Below are 18,800 nucleotides of genomic sequence, written 5' to 3'. Positions count from 1 at the left end.
TAAAGGGAACTTAGAGAAAATATCAAAAGAATAGAGAACCGCACTCTATTCACTGAATGTGTGTAATCATCACATGTTGTATGCAAATTACCTTGCTCGAAGGCACAAAGACGCTGCCCTTCAGAGTGGCTGGAACAGCAGCTTCTGGCACAGGTCGAGGGGGAGGTACCAGCTTCGAAGGTTTGGCAATCCTTGCTGGAGTTTGAAGTGCCTGGAAAATAATTGTAAATCATTGGCAAAACAATACCTACACAGAGAATGTTGGACTATCTCTTGTATTAAAGGCGAAATCAAAAAATAGTTGTTCCTGTGTTTCAACCAAAAAACAAGTACATATTTCAATGAGAAATTACCAACCTCAAGGCGGGCCTTCTTTCCTTTGGAGACCACAGCCGTGGTTCCATGTGCCACCTTCCGTTTCTATGATAATGGAAGAGAAAGGAAATGATAACAGTTAATGAAATATAACACATTTGTTATCAATGCAACTATCTGTACCATACAATGTAAAGCTTGTCATATAGGATTACAGGCGCTATTAATATGTATGCACTCACAAACGGTTAATATTAAAATCACACAAATTACCTTTGAGCGATTCCCCATGGGGACGTCAAGGTTGGATGGAACAATGCGATCCATTGCAGCCAACTTGTCAGTGCTAAACCGGATAGGGTTTAGCACGACAAAGCACTCCCTCAGGACCAGAGGAGGCACACAAACCTAGAAATAAAAAACAGAATTGAGCCATTGACCATTTGCCTTGTCTTATAGGAATAGCATTTAAATGAAACAACAAATGTACGCCTCATGACGGTTTAATTTCCTTTCAGCCATCATACCAATGTACAAACCTCATGAGGAAGGATCCGCACGGAAGACTGATCCCAGTCCTCAGGCGCATCCCAGGACTCAGGTTGGCTGCGCTATAAACACATAGGGAGAATTAGTATTCAATAAATGTGGCCTAACTTAAACTAAAGCTCTTCAAAATTTTATAACTTTTACCTTTCCGCGACGTCCGACGACAGTTTCCTTGAAGGGGTCAAGGGGACGTGGACGTGAAACCTCTCCCTTCACAACCACGGTGGTAGCAAAGGGTCTCACAGTCGGGGGTGACTTGGGAGGAGACACAGGCGGAGGTGTAACAGGCAGAGGTGACTGTAGCTGCCGAAAGGAGAAGTGCCACAGCAGCTTCGCGAGAAGCGGCATCCCCCGATCGTCACTCAGGTGGATCTATTATAATGAGAAGCACGGGTTATTATTGAAATAAACTGCTTTTGCCATATAAAAATGACATTACATGAATTTCTCACGTGCCAAGTTATAACACGTCTTACCCCATCACGACTCCACAAGGCACGTGAGTCCAGCGGAAAGCGGTCAGCTGTGACGCAGTACTTTACATCTGCAGAGGAAAACAAATATTAAACCATACACTATATACATATTTTACACGTGGTACCAAGAGGTGGTGTTGATACACTAAAAGCTTTCCTACAAAGATATTCTATACTGACGTTATCTCTTAATCATTTTTACATACCGTTCTTTGCTGCAACGCGACGAAACTCCTCTCGAAGGAATTGTTGTGGTGCCAATTCACTCGCCAGCCGGGGAGGGAAATCGAGCACAAACACCTGATCCGCACAAAAGTTTTGGATTACACACTATACAATTCTGTTAAATAGTCTGCCTTTAAAATACACTTTATTTTGTAACACAAAAACTACCTTAGGCCATCGACTGCGGGCAGCTCTCAGAAGTCCATCGAAGGCAACTCCAGCCGCTTCGATGCCGGGCGTCGCCGTGAGGTTGTTGCTTGGAGCCAGCAAGCAAACGATGTCGGGGGTTCTGGGGATGTCTGCGTTCAGCAACTCAGTGCGGAGTTCAGCGGCAGACGCCCCAGGCGTAGACAGGAACCCAAACGAAAGGCAACCGTCTGGCATCCTCACGTAACGGTCAACCAACGCACGCAGATGCGAGTCGCCCACAAACAGCACAAACTATAAATAAGGACAAAGAAAAAGTTGTCATTCCACTCCAAACATATTCCACAGCTAAATTATACATTATTTTCTGAAAGGTCTTTGACAAGTTTACCTGCTTATCTGGAGACTCAGGAGGGAGATCCAATCGGTTGAACTTCCCAGTGTGGGCAGAGACAGGCCACGGCTCGACACGGTGACGTGCTCCAGTGCCACGCACTAATAAAAAGACAAATTCAACACAAAACTAAAATGAATAACTTATCTCGAGCTGTTGATCTAAAAGTCAAACATCCCACATTCATGCAATAGAATTCTGAGGAATATAAATGAGTTGAAAACATGCATCATTGTATCTTTACGACTACATACCAGGCTCGAAGCCTCTAGACAGAGTCGTTGCCATGGGAAGAATCCTCTTCCACCTCATCTTTGCTCCAGACGAAGCGCGCGAAGCACGAGGCATCTAATGATTTCACAATAAGAAAAATAGAATGTTTCAAAATAGGTACAAGATTTCCCTTTACAAATATACATCAAGAAAGGCTGCATGTTGAAAACCCCACCCTGTACAGAGATGTATTCATGTAATTATAACCATGTGTTTTCATATGAAATGAACATTAAACAGAACAGATAGGTGCAATAAATACACACACGCACATGTGAAATCAATATATGGGCTAAAGCACAGCATTTAAAACACATTGCATATGGTGGACAGAGGTAGAATTTAGACTGTTGGGCGGATGTGTGCGTGTAAAAAGGAAATGTAACACGACATTGCAGCATTTAAAATTTCCTAATCACAGCCAACTTATAGAGCTTTCATCCCAGGACAAATGTAAAGCCAAATATTTGCATAGAATGACATAGGCAGTACAGAAACCATTTTCCCAAAAAAATCTATTAATAGACAACTAAAATGCTAATTCAGTCAAAACCCAACCGGTAAGCAATATAACCAGCACCTCACCTTGAGTTGAACGGCGGACGATCTCCTGTTTCTCCTTTCAACACATGACCAACAAACCTACCTTGCTTAGACAATCTGAAAATCAGTATACAGCCACACACGACACAGCCCCACACAGCCCCACAGACAGACAGGCACACACACAGACGGGCACACACACAGACGGGCACACACACACACACACACACACACACACACACACACACAGACAGACACACAGACAGACACACAGACACACACACAGACAGACACACAGACACACACACTCAAACACAGACACACACACACACACACACACTCAGACAGACACACAGACAGACACACACAGACAGACGCATACATACACACAGACAGACACAAAACACACACACACACACAGACACACACCCTAACCATTTTCCAAAAAAATCTATTGATGGAAAACTAAAATGCAAATGCAGTCAAAATCCAACCAGCGGTGGACAGAGGTAGAGTTTAGACTGTTGGGCGGATGTGTGCGTGTAAAAAGTGAATGTAACACGACATTTCAGCATTTAAAACACATTGCATTAACAAACCGCCAAAGCAACCATGCCAACTTAATACAATAAAGTGGGTAGCTAGTAGCCTACCCGTGATACACAACTAAGCTGCACGATTACGTTGTTTTTCACTGACTTAGACAAAGAAAGCTTTTCTGTGGTAAAATGGCCGCCTAGACGACGCCATCACCACATCATGTCAACAAACCGGGCACTCACGGAGAAAGAAGAAAGCTTATGCCATAACTGCATCAACAAACCGCCAAAGCAACCATGCCAACTTAATACAATAAACTGGGTAGCTAGTAGCCTACCCGTGATACACAACTAAGCTGCACGATGACGTTGTTTTTCAAACCGCCAAAGCAACCATGCCAACGTAATACAATAAAGTGGGTAGCTAGTAGCCTAGCCGTGATACACAACTAAGCTGCACGATTACGTTGTTTTTCACTGACTTAGACAAAGAAAGCTTTTCTGTGGTAAAATGGCCGCCTAGACGCCGCCATCACCACATCATGTCAACAAAGCAACCATGCTAACTTAATACAATAAACATAATTATTCACTGACTTAGACAGAGAAAGCTTTTCTGTGGTAAAATGGCCGCCTAGACGCCGCCATCACCACATCATGTCAACAAAGCAACCATGCTAACTTAATACAACAAACATAATTATCCATTCCATAAGGACTTACCTTGACAACGAACCGCAAAGTTGAAAGACAGAACGTACTCGAATGAATCCGCTCACAATATTAATCCGTGGAAAGGAGAGCAAAAGGGTCTATCTGAACAAAGATGTCTCAAGCAGAGAAAATCCGATCAGAGTGAGGCGAGCCGTGCGTCTCTGACGATAGTCATTCAACTCGCTAAGCACCATGGGAGTATGCCACGCCCACACCTCTACAGATGTTGTAGATGTGTTTCTCTGCTCTTCATACTGGACGACATCTCCTGACTTCTTGCTCGGAAATACCTTTTATTTCATGATTTGGATTGTGTTTCTCAATTCGCGTTCTTTTCTGTACTGGTGTGCCTGCGTTGGCACCGTCAAATATCCCAGGATGCAGTTCGCATTCCTGTTTAAAATAGGCTATATAGGGACATTTCAAAAGTATAACAAAGATGGAGGCCTATTATTTACATACTATTTTAAAATGAAAGAGGGGTGGACATTTTAAAAGTATAACACAGATGGAGGCCTATTATTTACACACTATTTTAAAATGAAAGAGGGGTTTTGCTTTATATAATTTGTTTAAGCAACTGATTGTTTATATGTAGGGTACAGCTGGCTTGCCGTGTGAATACTCATAACATTTCATTTATATTCATTCAAAATATTAACATAGCCTACTATTTTAAAACTAAAGAGGCTGGCATGCCAAAAGATGCAGCTGACTCCAGTGAATCTGTGGATAGGTTTTGACTGTGGGAGGTTCATTGTAGACTCCAGTGAATCTGTGGATAGGTTTTGACTGTGGGAGGTTCATTGTGGGAGTTATAGCCCAAGACGCGTATTCCTTGGTATAGCGCCACCTGGTGACCGGCATGTATCTAGTCATGCAATTGGCGTGTGTGCACCATTTACGGTTAAGTATAATAACAAGAAATGTGCATTTCGCCGGCACAACATGTGTTCAAAACAAATGGGCTTGGCCTATGCCAAAAGCTGTGGGAGCTTCGGTGTGGGAGTTAAGCCCAAAACGCGTTTTCAGAACATTCCATTGGCCAAATAGGAGATATACAATGTTGTCGTTTTTTGGCGCCGCCCTGTTGGCGAAATTTTCCAAAGACAATTTTCCTTTTCCAAATAACACCCGCCCACATTAATAATTCTTGGCCATATTTTTTATATAGACTCGGGTTTGCCCCTTGATGGTTTCCTTATAGTTTGAAGAACAAGGTTTTCATTGGAAGAACATACGGTATGTTCTTCAACATACGGTATTGTCTATCTCCAAATAGGAGATAGACAATGTTGTCGTTTTTTAAGAACATACGGTATGTTCTTCAACATACGGTATTGTCTATCTCCAAATAGGAGATAGACAATGTTGTCGTTTTTTGGCGCCGCCCTGTTGGCGAAATTTTCCCAAGACAATTTTCCTTTGCCAAAAACTCCCGCCCACATTAATAATTCTTGGCCATATTTTCTATATAGATTCGGGTTTGCCCCTTGATGGTATCCCTTGAGTTTGAAGAACATTCCTTTGGCCAATTAGAAGATATACAATTTCCTCGTTTATTGCGCCCCCTAATGGCGAAATATTCCGAATTCTTTATTGAACGCCATTAAGGGTAGCACCGACATGTGTCTAAAATTTGGACTTGATCCGATGTCTAATTTTGGTATTTTCTGAATTTTTGCGTATCGACGTAAAACGTAGCTAATAAAGCAATATTCAAAACGCTACCGTTTCGTAGTCGAAGGTCGGATCAAAAAAGTATATAGTTCTTCTTTTCGTGTGCGTCTGACGATGTCAGTTCTTCTTTTCGTGTGCGTCTGACGATGTCGTGTGCAAAGTTTGGTGTCGATTGGTCAAGAAATGTGGGCGGAGTAGGGAAAAAACAGTTTTGTTGTTTTCGCGATTTTGCGAAAAAAAATTCTAGACGCAAATGGGCGTGGCCTATGCCAAAAGATGCAGCAAACTCCAGTGAATCTGTGTGTATAAGGTTTTGAATGTGTGAGGTTCGGTGTGGGAGTTATAGCCCCAAACGCGTATTCCTTGGTATAGCGCCACCTAGTGGCCGGCAGGTCTGGATTTTGTCGTCTGCATTGTCCGAACAGATCTGGACCTAGTCATGCAATTTGCGTGTCGGCACCATTTACGGTTTGGGGTGTGGGCCCACTTTTAGGGGGGTAAGAATAATAATAATAATAGGAATAATCCTTACAAAAACAATAGGGATCCAACCTGTTGGCTTGGACCCCTAATAATAATAATAGGAATAATCCTTACAAAAACAATAGGGATCCAACCTGTTGGCTTGGACCCCTAATAATCCTTACAAAAACAATAGGGATCCAACCTGTTGGCTTGGACCCCTAATAATAATAAACTAGAACTGCAAGCAGTTATGCAGGGGTCCAAGAAGTGTGCATTTCGCCGGCACAACGCGGCAAGAAATGTGCGTTTCGCCGGCACAATGCGAAGCAAGTATTCAAAACGCTACCGTGAACAACATGTGGATATAAAGGTTTTGACTGTGGGAGCTTCGGTGTGGGAGTTATAGCCTAAAACGCGTTTTCAGAACATTGGCCAAATAGGAGATAGACAATGTCGTCGTTTTTTGGCGCCGCCCTGTGGCGACATTTTCCAAAGACAATTTTCCTTTGCCAAAAACTCCCGCCCACATTAATAATTCTTGGCCATATTTTCTATATAGATTCGGGTTTGCCCCTTGATGGTTTCCCTTGAGTTTGAAGAACATTCCTTTGGCCAATTAGAAGATATACAATTTCCTCGTTTATTGCGCCCCCTAATGGCGAAATATTCCGAATTCTTTATTGAACGCCATTAAGGGTAGCACCGACATGTGTCTAAAATTTGGACTTGATCCGATGTCTAATTTTGGTATTTTCTGAATTTTTTCGTATCGACGTAAAACGTAGCTAATAAAGCAATATTCAAAACGCTACCGTTTCGTAGTCGAAGGTCGGATCAAAAAAGTATATAGTTTTTCTTTTCGTGTGCGTCTGACGATGTCGTGTGCAAAGTTTGGTGTCGATTGGTCAAGAAATGTGGGCGGAGTTGGGAAAAAACAGTTTTGCGGTTTTCGCGATTTTGCGAAAAAAAATTATTGACGCAAATGGGCGTGGCCTATGCCAAAAGATGCATCAGACTCCAGTGAATCTGTGTGTTCAAGGTTTTGAATGTGGGAGGTTCGGTGTGGGAGTTATAGCCCCAAACGCGATTTTCTTGTTATAGCGCCACCTAGTGGCCGGCAGGTCTGGATTTTGTCGTCTGCTTAGTCCGAACAGATCTGGACCTAGTCATGCAATTTGCGTGTCGGCACCATTTACGGTTTGGGGTGTGGGCCCACTTTTAGGGGGGTAAGAATAATAATAATAATCCTTACAAAAACAATAGGGATCCAACCTGTTGGCTTGGACCCCTAAAAAAATCCTTACAAAAACAATAGGGATCCAACCTGTTGGCTTGGACCCCTAACTAGAACTGCAAGCAGTTATGCAGGGGTCCAAGAAGTGTGCATTTCGCCGGCACAACGCGACAAGAAATGTGCGTTTTGCCGGCACAACGTGAAGCATGTGTTCGAAACGCTACCCTGAACCTGTGGATACAAAGGATTTGACTGTGGTAGGAGTAGCAAGAAGTCAGGGTAGCGTTTTCGCGGCGAAATTTTGTAGAAGATATACAATTTCCTCGTTTATTGCGCCCCCTAATGGCGAATTTTTCCGAAATTTTTATCGAACGACATTAAGATTAACACCAACATGTGTGTAAAATTTGGACTCGATCCGATGTCTAATTTTGGATTTCTTTGGATTTTTGATATTCCACGTCTAATTCAGCTAATAAACCAATATTCAAAACGCTACCGTTTCGTCGTCGAAGGACGGATCAAAAAAGTGTTTCATGCATTCTTTGCGTGTGCGTCTGACGATGTTGTGTGCAAAGTTTGGTGTTGATCGGGCGAGAAATGTGGGAGGAGTAGGGAAAAAACAGTTTTACGGTTTTCGCGATTTTGCGAAAAAAAATTCTAGACGCAAATGGGCGTGGCCTAGGCCAAAAGATGCAGCAGACTCCAGTGCATCTGTGTGTACAAGTTTTTGAATGTGGGAGTTTCGGTGTGGGAGTTATAGCCCCAAACGCGTATTCCTTGGTATAGCGCCACCTAGTGGCCGGCGTGTCTGGTTTTTGTCGTCTGCCGTCACCTCACGGACCTGGATCTAGTCATGTAATTGGCGTGTGTGCACCATTTACGGTTTGGGCTGTAGTACCACTTTTAGCTGCTGGAATAATAAGAAAAATCCTTACAAAAACAATAGGGATCCAACCTGTTGGCTTGGACCCCTAACTAGAACTGCAAGCAGTTATGCAGGGGTCCAAGAAGTGTGCATTTCGCCGGCACAACGCGGCAAGAAATGTGCGTTTCGCCGGCACAATGCGAAGCAAGTATTCAAAACGCTACCGTGAACAACATGTGGATATAAAGGTTTTGACTGTGGGAGCTTCGGTGTGGGAGTTATAGCCTAAAACGCGTTTTCAGAACATTGGCCAAATAGGAGATAGACAATGCCGTCGTTTTTTGGCGCCGCCCTGCGGCGACATTTTCCAAAGACAATTTTCCTTTGCCAAAAACTCCCGCCCACATTAATAATTCTTGGCCATATTTTCTATATAGATTCGGGTTTGCCCCTTGATGGTTTCCCTTGAGTTTGAAGAACATTCCTTTGGCCAATTAGAAGATATACAATTTCCTCGTTTATTGCGCCCCCTAATGGCGAAATATTCCGAATTCTTTATTGAACGCCATTAAGGGTAGCACCGACATGTGTCTAAAATTTGGACTTGATCCGATGTCTAATTTTGGTATTTTCTGAATTTTTGCGTATCGACGTAAAACGTAGCTAATAAAGCAATATTCAAAACGCTACCGTTTCGTAGTCGAAGGTCGGATCAAAAAAGTATATAGTTTTTCTTTTCGTGTGCGTCTGACGATGTCGTGTGCAAAGTTTGGTGTCGATTGGTCAAGAAATGTGGGCGGAGTTGGGAAAAAACAGTTTTGCGGTTTTCGCGATTTTGCGAAAAAAAATTATGGACGCAAATGGGCGTGGCCTATGCCAAAAGATGCATCAGACTCCAGTGAATCTGTGTGTTCAAGGTTTTGAATGTGGGAGGTTCGGTGTGGGAGTTATAGCCCCAAACGCGATTTTCTTGTTATAGCGCCACCTAGTGGCCGGCAGGTCTGGATTTTGTCGTCTGCTTAGTCCGAACAGATCTGGACCTAGTCATGCAATTTGCGTGTCGGCACCATTTACGGTTTGGGGTGTGGGCCCACTTTTAGGGGGGTAAGAATAACTAGAACTGCAAGCAGTTATGCAGGGGTCCAAGAAGTGTGCATTTCGCCGGCACAACGCGACAAGAAATGTGCGTTTCGCCGGCACAACGCGAAGCATGTGTTCAAAACGCTACCCTGAACCTGTGGATACAAAGGATTTGACTGTGGTAGGAGTAGCGAGAAGTCAGTGTAGCGTTTTCGCTGCGAAATTTTGTAGAAGATATACAATTTCCTCGTTTATTGCGCCCCCTAATGGCGAAATTTTCCGATTTTTTTATCGAACGACAGTAAGGCTAGCCCCGACATGTGTGTAAAATGTGGACTCGATCCGATGTCTAATTTTGGATTTTTTTGGATTTTTGATTTTCCACGTCAAATTTAGCTAATAAACCAATATTTAAAACGCTACCGTTTCGTCGTCGAAGGTCCGATCAAAAAAGTGTCTATCATTTCTATGCGTGTGCGTCTGAAGATGCCGTGTGCAAGGTTTGGTGTCGATTGGTCAAGAAATGTGGGAGGAGTAGCGAAAATACAGTTTTGCGTTTTTCGCGATTTTGCGAAAAAAAATTATGGACGCAAATGGGCGTGGCCTATGCCAAAAGTTGCAGCAGACTCCAGTGAATATGTGTGTACAAGTTTTTGGACTGTGGGAGGTTCGGTGTGGGAGTTATAGCCCCAAACGCGTATTCCTTGGTATAGCGCCACCTAGGGACCGGCGTGTCTGGATTTTGTTATCTGAGTAGCGGTGCCGATTCTGGATCTAGTCATGCAATTGGCGCGTGTGCATTATTTACGGTTTGGGCTGTAGTTCCACTTTCACGGGGAGGTAGTATAATAAAAATCCTTACAAAAACAATAGGGATCCAACCTGTTGGCTTGGACCCCTAATAAAAATCCTTACAAAAACAATAGGGATCCAACCTGTTGGCTTGGACCCCTAAAGAAACACATTTTTTAAACTGTGGGTTCGGGACCCATTGAATTTCTCAGGGACCCACCCAACTCGCCACCTGTGGGTCCCGGGGACTCACTACATTGAAAACCTATCAACATCACTGAGCTATGTTAAACTAAACAGAAAATAATCAGTTGAACCCCAAAGCAATAGATCAGAAATAATAAGAAAATATTGATATGCTTAACCCCAAATGGGTCAACAAAACGCAACACAAAAATATATGTATGCATAGGATTTAACCCAAACAAATAAACTAAAGAACACAAAACACAAAAAGATGAAAGGAAAAGCAGACAATTAACCAAACCAATAAGAGTTGTGGTGGGACTGAAAACTTAGCGCTGCGTGGGAATGCAACCGCCACATCGGACTGTGTGGAAAAAGGCAACGGTGCCGGAGCAGCCGAAGATGATGAAGACGACGGAGTGGATGGAGAAGACGGAGTGGCTGGCGAAGACAGAGCGGCCGCCCCAGGACCGGAGGCCGTGGATGGTTTACGTTTGGGATCGCCAGGTGTAGGCTACGTCACAGAGCCGTGCAGGGCAGCTTCACCAGAGCACAGGAGGAGGAAGAAAAGCAAAAGCACCGCTGCGGCTCCAACAGCTACAGCAGGACAGAGAGCAGACGGCTAAGCACAAAGCTAACACAACCAGCAGGTTAACAAAAGAGCACGCTTACCCGAACGAAGAGAGCTTTACGCCCCCGAAACTGATCACCGGCTGCGGCAACAGTACAGAGCGGATGCCTCAAGGCCGATATATGCTCCGTTTTAGACGTTCCTTAGATTTGGCACTATCCACTCGCCATACCCTTGCGCGGTAAAATATCCCCCCTTACGTGCTTAAGTGCGTCGGCCCAAATTCCTGACTATGCGACTAAAACACTACGGCCCTACGCAGCTCGCAAAGACTGTGATTGGCCAGCCAACCACATCCTTTCAGGAGTCTCACATTTCCGGTTTTACAGCATAATAGCGCCATTTTTAAAAGGCCGTGACAGAAGCGAATGAAGAATTTTGAAGAAGGAGAAGAAGAAAACACAAGAATGAATTATGATAATTATAAACAGTACCGCGGGAAGTAGGGGTGCTGGGGGTGCTGCCGCACCCCCTGTCTGAGGCCCTGTCTTATCACAGAAAACGATTATTTCTAAAAACTCCGGCCAAAGTGGAGATTTCTGAAAACGCCGGTTATGTGTTGTGTCAACGGGGAGAAACGGGATTTTAGGTTCTGAAGCGTCACATTATGCACCAGGAAATGCTTAACGTCATGTGAGCGCCCGCTGTACCGTATTGGTCCGAATATAAACACAAACCCGACCTATGTTTGGAAAAAAGATTTGAAGACCAGATCTTGTTTTTATAAATAAATAAATTGTATTCATTGAAATAATATACGAAAATTAAAAGGCACAGAATAAAACACTGCATTGCCACTAAACAGTAGTGCAAATAGGTCGTACTGATGTGTACACAAAAGACTATTCCTGACACTCCTCTGCCCCGCTGTGTTCGCTCTGGCTGTGGTCGCTCCGCACTGTTTCGGCCCGTGGCAAAGCGGGTCATCCTCGCTGCTGTCCAAGGCATTTTGAGACGCAGCATTTATTTAATGCTCATATGACCTAGTGCTGAAAAAAAGTTATATGAAAAAGTGTGAGGGGAGCGGTGGCGCGCTAAACTTGTTCTGTGAGCAGCTGAATGTGAACCATGGTGTGAACACAACGATCGATTTTCGACTGTGCGCGCATGCACTGGTGTAATTGAGCTGCGCTGCTATATATCTTTTTTTTTTATCAATGTTGCGAGTTGCGAGTCCAGTCCAGGCTGAGTTTTTTTTTCCAGCACCCCCTGCTGAGAATACGTTTCCGAGGCTATGATTATAAATATAAACAAGCCAGCGATTTCCACTTCCACGCCCACAGATTCGTTCGTTGCTCCCCCTACTGTTCTGGCGGAGAATCCCCTTGCAACACGCGCAATCCTTAAGGAACCTTACGGGAACCGTAAATCAAAACTTGTCTAAAACAAGTCCCTTGTGTAAATTACGTGCTTACGTCTCTGCGTCTAAAACGACCCTAAATAGGCCTTCACTCTTCACAATGCCGCCCCCGAACAACACGGCCAACAACGCTGGAAAGTTACAAAAACACTCGCGATCACTGGGCACCTGCTTGTCATCATAAAGTTACACGAAAGTAGCGTCATGCCTACTCACCTTCAAGTGACTGAAGCACGCCACACCAACCGACAACAAACCAACAACTAACAGACGCCACACCGAGTCTTCGCCACGAGTGCCAGGCAGCAGTGTGTGCGCCAGAGAAGGCGCAGCACTTATACAGGTGAAACCAATCTGCAATCTGCCCACCAGAAATCACCCGAGTGGAGGAGGAGCAACACTCAACCTGCCACAATAGCAAATGATGACAAGAAAGGATTTATTCTTTACATCTTTATTAAATGGTCAATATGTGACCAACACAAGCAAGGGGTAAAATCCAGAGAGCATCATGTTATTGATTAGAAGACATGTTATATTAATGTCAATTATCAAAAGCAACAGGGCCACCTGAGACGTGCTGGAGCCTCACTACTCTGAACACTGGTCAGGATTCAGGGTTTGAGTGACAGGCTGCGTCTGGCCATTCTTACTGGCCTCACAGCTCACTGAGCCCGCCTTCCTCCACTGGTCTGCAGGGAGGGTCAAGGTGCTGCTCCAGCTGTAGTGGCCATCTTTCCCCAGGACCCCCAGGCTATCTGACACCCCCCCAGACCTGCTGCTGCCCCCCACCTTCCAGCCAAGCTTCCAGTCTGAGGGGAAGCCCCCACTGGCCACACACACTAGTGTAGCACTGCCCTGCTCCAGCTCCACTCTGGAGGGAGGGAGGACGCTCAGCGTGGGCTGCACCACTCCCACTGGAAGAGAGAGAGAGGAGTGGACAACAGGCTCAGTTAACATCAGCCTCATAGGAGCACAGAGGGAAGGGACAGCTTCCTCTTCACCAGCAGTTGGAGACATTAAAGAGGAAGGAAACCATTGTGTTTAAAATCTCTTCATTAAAACGATAACATGTTTATATTTAAAATAATTGAACTTCAAAATTTAGCATTCTATTGGGTTAACATTATCCGAAAAATGTGACTGATTTGCCAATTCAATAAATGAATAATGCCACAGCAATAATGAGGTCTTTCATGAAATATATTGTAGAACATATGCAACATATGCAGTGTGATTTAAAAGACAGAACTCTGTACCACAATATATTTACACTTTGTCCTCAGCTTATCTTAAAAGAAAATGACAAGAAATTAAAAATATAGAAAGTTCCAAAAGATAAGATTATCGTGCTTAATTATATTTAGAGAAAGTTAAATATGCCAGGCAAAGAAAAGTGTCCTTGTACTTACAGTCAACGATGAGTTTGGTGCCTCCACCAAAAGTCCACCACAGTGATACAAACTCATTAAGAGGAGGCTGTACAAAAACCTCCCGCACATTAAAGACTCATCTCACTGACACACAAACACTGGCTTCTCACTAGAATGGATGATTAAGTCGACATTTGATTCACTGGAAACATAATTAAAATATATTAATCGTATGAATGCATAGTAATTTGATGAAATATATTCATCATTCAATTATTTTCATAACATTTTTTAAAGGGTCACTTACAAACGGTCTATGGTTTTAAAACAAGTCTATTCATTTTACTTAATAAAAAACCTTCAAGCCAATGTTATATCCATGCATTTATCATATACAGAACAATATGTTTTTATCTATTATTCTGGGTTCAGGTAATAATGTAACGACAATTTCTTTCAAACAAATGGAAAGTTAAAGGATTTCATACAAACCAACATCGGCTTCAACCAGATAAAATGTTATTTATTTAAAATTCCAATAGTTTCCATTAAATCTGAATTTTTATTCCAAAAGTGTGAATGTAGAAGAGATACAGCGGTCCCCCCAGAACGTCTGCAGTCACTCTCACCCCCAGTCTGATGAGTGGAAACAGGTCATTTCCATATAGAGGAAGCTTTGCATGCTCAGCTGAAACTGGGGTTCTGAGAGGGTTTAAAGTCCTCTGAGTTCAACACTGCAGGACTCTGAGCTGTCACTCAACACCCCAGAAACCGTGGCAACCATGAATCACCTCACCCTCCTTTTCTGGACAGTGGTCTGTGGATCCTTAACAGGTTGGTTCATTCCACTCAGTCAAAATGTGGACCACCCTTCTCTGTTTGCTTGTGTTTTCTATTGGATAACTCAATGTTTAGTTTGTTTGTTTTCTACAGGAACCAGCAGTCAGGTGACTGTGACTCAGACACCAGTAGTGTCCTTTAATCCAGGAACCACAGTCACTCTGACCTGTAAAACAAACTCAGCGGTTCACGGTGGTAATGAACTACACTGGTACCAACAGAAACCTGGAGAAGCCCCCAAGCTCATCATAAAATTAGTAAACCAACTTGTATCACCAACACCAGCTCGGTTTAGTGGCAGTGGAAGCAGCACTGACTTCTCTCTGACCATCAACGGCGCCCAGCGTGAAGATGCAGCAGTTTATCACTGTCAGAGTTTCCACGTCCTAAACAGTGTCTATGTGTTCACACAGTGATTGAGAGCCGTACTAAAACCTCCCTCAGTCACACTGCGTAGACACTGAGCTGTTACAGCAGGAACCTGCTGCAGCTGCTGAGGGGGAAGAGACTCTGACACAGAGCGCTGAGCACAGAGCTGGCTCTAACCAGGGGCCTCAACCAAGAGCCAGCATTAGATAGCTCAGCATTATTAAACATACAAATACTACCTCAACTATCACATATTACATACAAGTACCACATCAACTACAATATATGACATACTACTTCTATCTCAACTACCACGTGTTACATACAACTACTACCTCAACTACAATATATAACATACAAATACTACCTCAACTGCTAAATAGAACTACTACCTCAACTACTGCATGTAATATATAACTTTACCTCAACAACAAGATTTTACATACAAGTACTACATGAACTACATTGTTTTGCATCCAACTAAAACTTCAACATATTGAATATAACTACAACCTCAACTACCCCCCCCCCCCCCCCCTCATCCACCTCCACCGGGTCCCATTAAGGTCCTGTAGCACCTCCTCCTCCTCCTCACCCTCCTCCTCCTCCTCCTCCTCACCCCCCAGTCCCTCTAGCCCCCGCTCCTCTCACAGCTCCTCAGACCCTACTCCCCCTCCCAGAATCTCCGTCCCTCAGACCACGGACTGCTTTACCCCCCCACCCCGGGTTAGGGACTTCAGCTATGGACAGAGCCTTTAGGGTGGCTGCCCCCACTCTGTGGAACTCGCTCCCCGGGAGATCCTCAACGCTGGATCCATCTGCGTTTTCACAAGCTGCCTGAAGACCCACTTACTGGGACTGGACTTTGGAACATGATATTTTGTTATTTATTTGTTTATTTATTGTTTTGATTGTTTCAAAATATAATCTTTCACGTTGTTTTGTTCTTTGTCACCTACAGTTAAAGCAGCTTGCGTCCTGATGAAAGGAACGACTTTCTTCTTATTATTATTATGAATCAAGTCAAGCCAGCTATTTATTTAATAAAAGCTGAAGTTAGTGGAGTTCATGGAATCAGTCTTTATTGCAATGGCGTTGGTTGGACACAAGATGATGCCATTGAGCTATTATGGAGGAATGCACACATACTGCTTTCACTGGAACCTCCAGAGACTCCTTTGAAAACCTCAGCCCTATATTTCCACTGACTTTCTGCCACTCAAGAGACACAGGTGCACCTCAACTAAAAATGGACATCATTTGAGTCGCTACAGTTCACTGCTCACATACTGCGTCTTTGGTTTAGTCGCTGAGATCATGACTGGACGCCTGGCCACACCACCTGACAGCGACTAGCTCACTCACCAGCACATCAACCTCAACACCCTGGTCACTCATTTTCTATGTTCCATTTACTCAAAATCTAACAATGACTGCCCAACTAAGATATTACTACTGTTGGTTTAAGAAACAAACAAATACTCTTGTTGAGCTGGAGGAAATAGAATAATTGTTATTTTCCTAGATTTGTCTACATGTGTACCAATGAGTGGAGTCTTCTGCTTAACCAAGCAACTGTCCTCACAGTATACAGCATCTGCCTTTATCCCTCCAGTAGGATTTAGTGATATGAGAGCCAAGTGTTCTTGATGAAGCCACCTCAGCATACACCTTCATAAGATCAGTTCATGTGTCCATACAGCTGGTGAAGCAGCTGCAGAAGTGGCTCATGAGTTAGGCCTAAGAGGGCACATGTTGCCTGCTTTTCTGTAGACACTGTAATGCTAAATTAAATACGTTCCCTTCAACTGGCAAATCAGAAATACAAAACAAGGCAACTATCTGGTAGCTGGTGGTGGTGGTGGTGGTGGTGAGGTTCACCGGAGTCAGGAGAGACCATGGCAGCAGTGTAGCTTGATGCCCGTCGTCCTGCAGTCAGACGTAGGCTTGGTTTGCGGCCTTGGGCAGCTGTCATACCAAGAGGTGTGGGGGGACCCTCTGTCCGTTCCTCCCTCCCTCCCTGCCCCTCTTGACAGGGGGGCAGCCTGACCAGGTGGTACGGTCAGGATGGACAGAGGCTCCCCGACACTGGTTTGCATTAAGATGTTGTAGTATAAGTTTATGTGAATATGAATACAGATGAATACAGAAGAAATTAAAATATATGTCCTTTCCTTGTAAATCATGCTTGGTACACAAATATATATGAAATAAACGAATGACACTACATTGTCAAATGCTCAGAATCCAATATGAACTGTATTTTGTATTGCGTGGCATGGAGGTGCACAGCGGGAATTAATGACTATATGTGCATGTGTGCAGGTGTGTTTGTGTGTGTGTGTGTCTTCTCATGTCATATGAAGTAGGTGTATCAGAATGGGAAGACAACTTCAATAAAAACAGCTGAAAATTAAGCGGTATGAAACTAAAACTGTGACTCTGAAGGAAGTTTAAATGATATCGAAATTCCGTTTAGATATTATGGAAAATTCAAGTGTGTAGATTTGTTAAATGGTTTGAACGAAGATAAACGGTTGAAAATTGATTTAGTTACAACTGTGGTGTGTGTGTGTGTGTGTGGGTGGGACGGCTGGTTTACCCTGTGTGCTTTGATTACTGATTCTCCACAGGTGTGAGCCTGTCCCTGCCCAAGAGTCCAATCAGCCTGACTCAGGCCAGGTGAGGCTGCTTCAACCAGCCATCGACCACACACACTCCACCCCCCCAACACCAGAGAGAGAGGGAGGGGGGGGGGGGCGGGTGGATCCCCAGCCGAAGCCAACTCCCCCCGCAAGACACAAACAAATATATAAATAATAAACCGGGTTAGCATACCCAACAGTTCACCAGACTCTGACCGAGGTTACCAAACCATACGTAGAACAATAATAAATGCTGTCCAGTCAGAGAGCTCACATTCAATAAGGAGATTTAAAAGTGGATTGATGTGATTAATCTATGAACTAAGGGTCATAGGGTCAAGGGAATATTTTAATGATTGTTAAAGAGGTGAACAGAGTGGAGTCCATGGAATCAGCGTTTCCATGAACTACTCTACTACTAGTAGTCAGTGACGACCCTAGGCTGCCTGACAGTCTTAATTCATTTTATTGCCGCTTTGATAAAGATCAGGATGATGCCCTTATACAACCAACAGGCATCAAAACCCGAGCAACGCCTTCTGTCTAACAGGAGGATGAGGTTAGGCGACTACTAAAAAAGCTGAATTGCAGGAAAGCTGCAGGCCCTGACCTCGTATCCTCCACTACCATCAAACGTTGTGCTGATGAACTGACCCCAGTACTCAGACATTTTTAACTGGAGGGAATGCAGAGTCCCCACATGTTTTAAGTCAGCTGTTATTATTCCTGTGCCCAAGAAGCCCAGCATCACTGGTTTAAATGATTATAGACCGGTAGCTCTTACATCTGTCATAATGAAAATCTTTGAAAAAATCATACGTGATCATCTGTCCAAAGCTGTCTGTCTATACCCCTTTCAGTTTGCATATCGGACAAATAGGTCTGTTGAGGAAGGCCGTGTCACATGGTATCCACTCTATTCTATGTACTGTCATGAGCTCACTAAAAAAAATCCCTAGCAACTTGTACAGAGTTGTAGGGCAATGAAGTATTGAATCTGAATCTGAATCAGCCTTTATTGCAATTGCGTTGGTTGGACACTAGAGAGCGCCATTGGGCAGGTAGGGAGACATGCACACACACTGGTTTCAGTGGAATCTCC

General features: G+C 43.9%; 1 protein-coding gene and 1 gene segment (V, D, J or C); both read right to left on the bottom strand.

Annotated features, from left to right (window-relative positions):
* On the bottom strand, positions 1 to 1,217 carry LOC115543480 (uncharacterized). Its single transcript, XM_030355869.1, has 5 exons — positions 1,009 to 1,217; positions 855 to 926; positions 589 to 723; positions 358 to 420; positions 1 to 211 (listed from the first exon to the last, which is right to left on the bottom strand). Exons 1-5 carry the CDS (start codon positions 1,210 to 1,212, stop codon positions 50 to 52), a joined length of 636 nt encoding a protein of 211 aa, XP_030211729.1. The 5' UTR covers positions 1,213 to 1,217; the 3' UTR covers positions 1 to 49.
* Positions 1,218 to 12,890: 11,673 nt separating this feature from the next.
* Positions 12,891 to 13,914, bottom strand: LOC115543496 (immunoglobulin kappa constant-like; the record flags this gene model as incomplete). The annotated part of the segment is given in 2 exon segments: positions 12,891 to 13,388; positions 13,884 to 13,914. Coding segments are annotated over 2 exon segments (357 nt in total), but the record flags the coding sequence as incomplete, so codon positions are not given.
* Between the last annotated feature and the right edge of the window lie 4,886 nt (positions 13,915 to 18,800).

This window comes from Gadus morhua, chromosome 5, assembly GCF_902167405.1.
Source record: "Gadus morhua chromosome 5, gadMor3.0, whole genome shotgun sequence".
Taxonomy (NCBI): domain Eukaryota; kingdom Metazoa; phylum Chordata; class Actinopteri; order Gadiformes; family Gadidae; genus Gadus; species Gadus morhua.
This window is presented reverse-complemented; position numbering and strand designations above follow the sequence as displayed.

Coding starts and splice junctions, on each gene's coding strand:
- LOC115543480 (XM_030355869.1), bottom strand. CDS start 1,212: ATGCCGCTTCTCGCGAAGCTGCTGTGGCACTTCTCCTTTCGGCAGCTA. Junction 724..854: donor TGCGGATCCTTCCTCATGAG/GTTTGTACATTG, acceptor TTTTATTTCTAG/GTTTGTGTGCCTCCTCTGGT. Junction 212..357: donor GAAAGAAGGCCCGCCTTGAG/GTTGGTAATTTC, acceptor ATTATTTTCCAG/GCACTTCAAACTCCAGCAAG.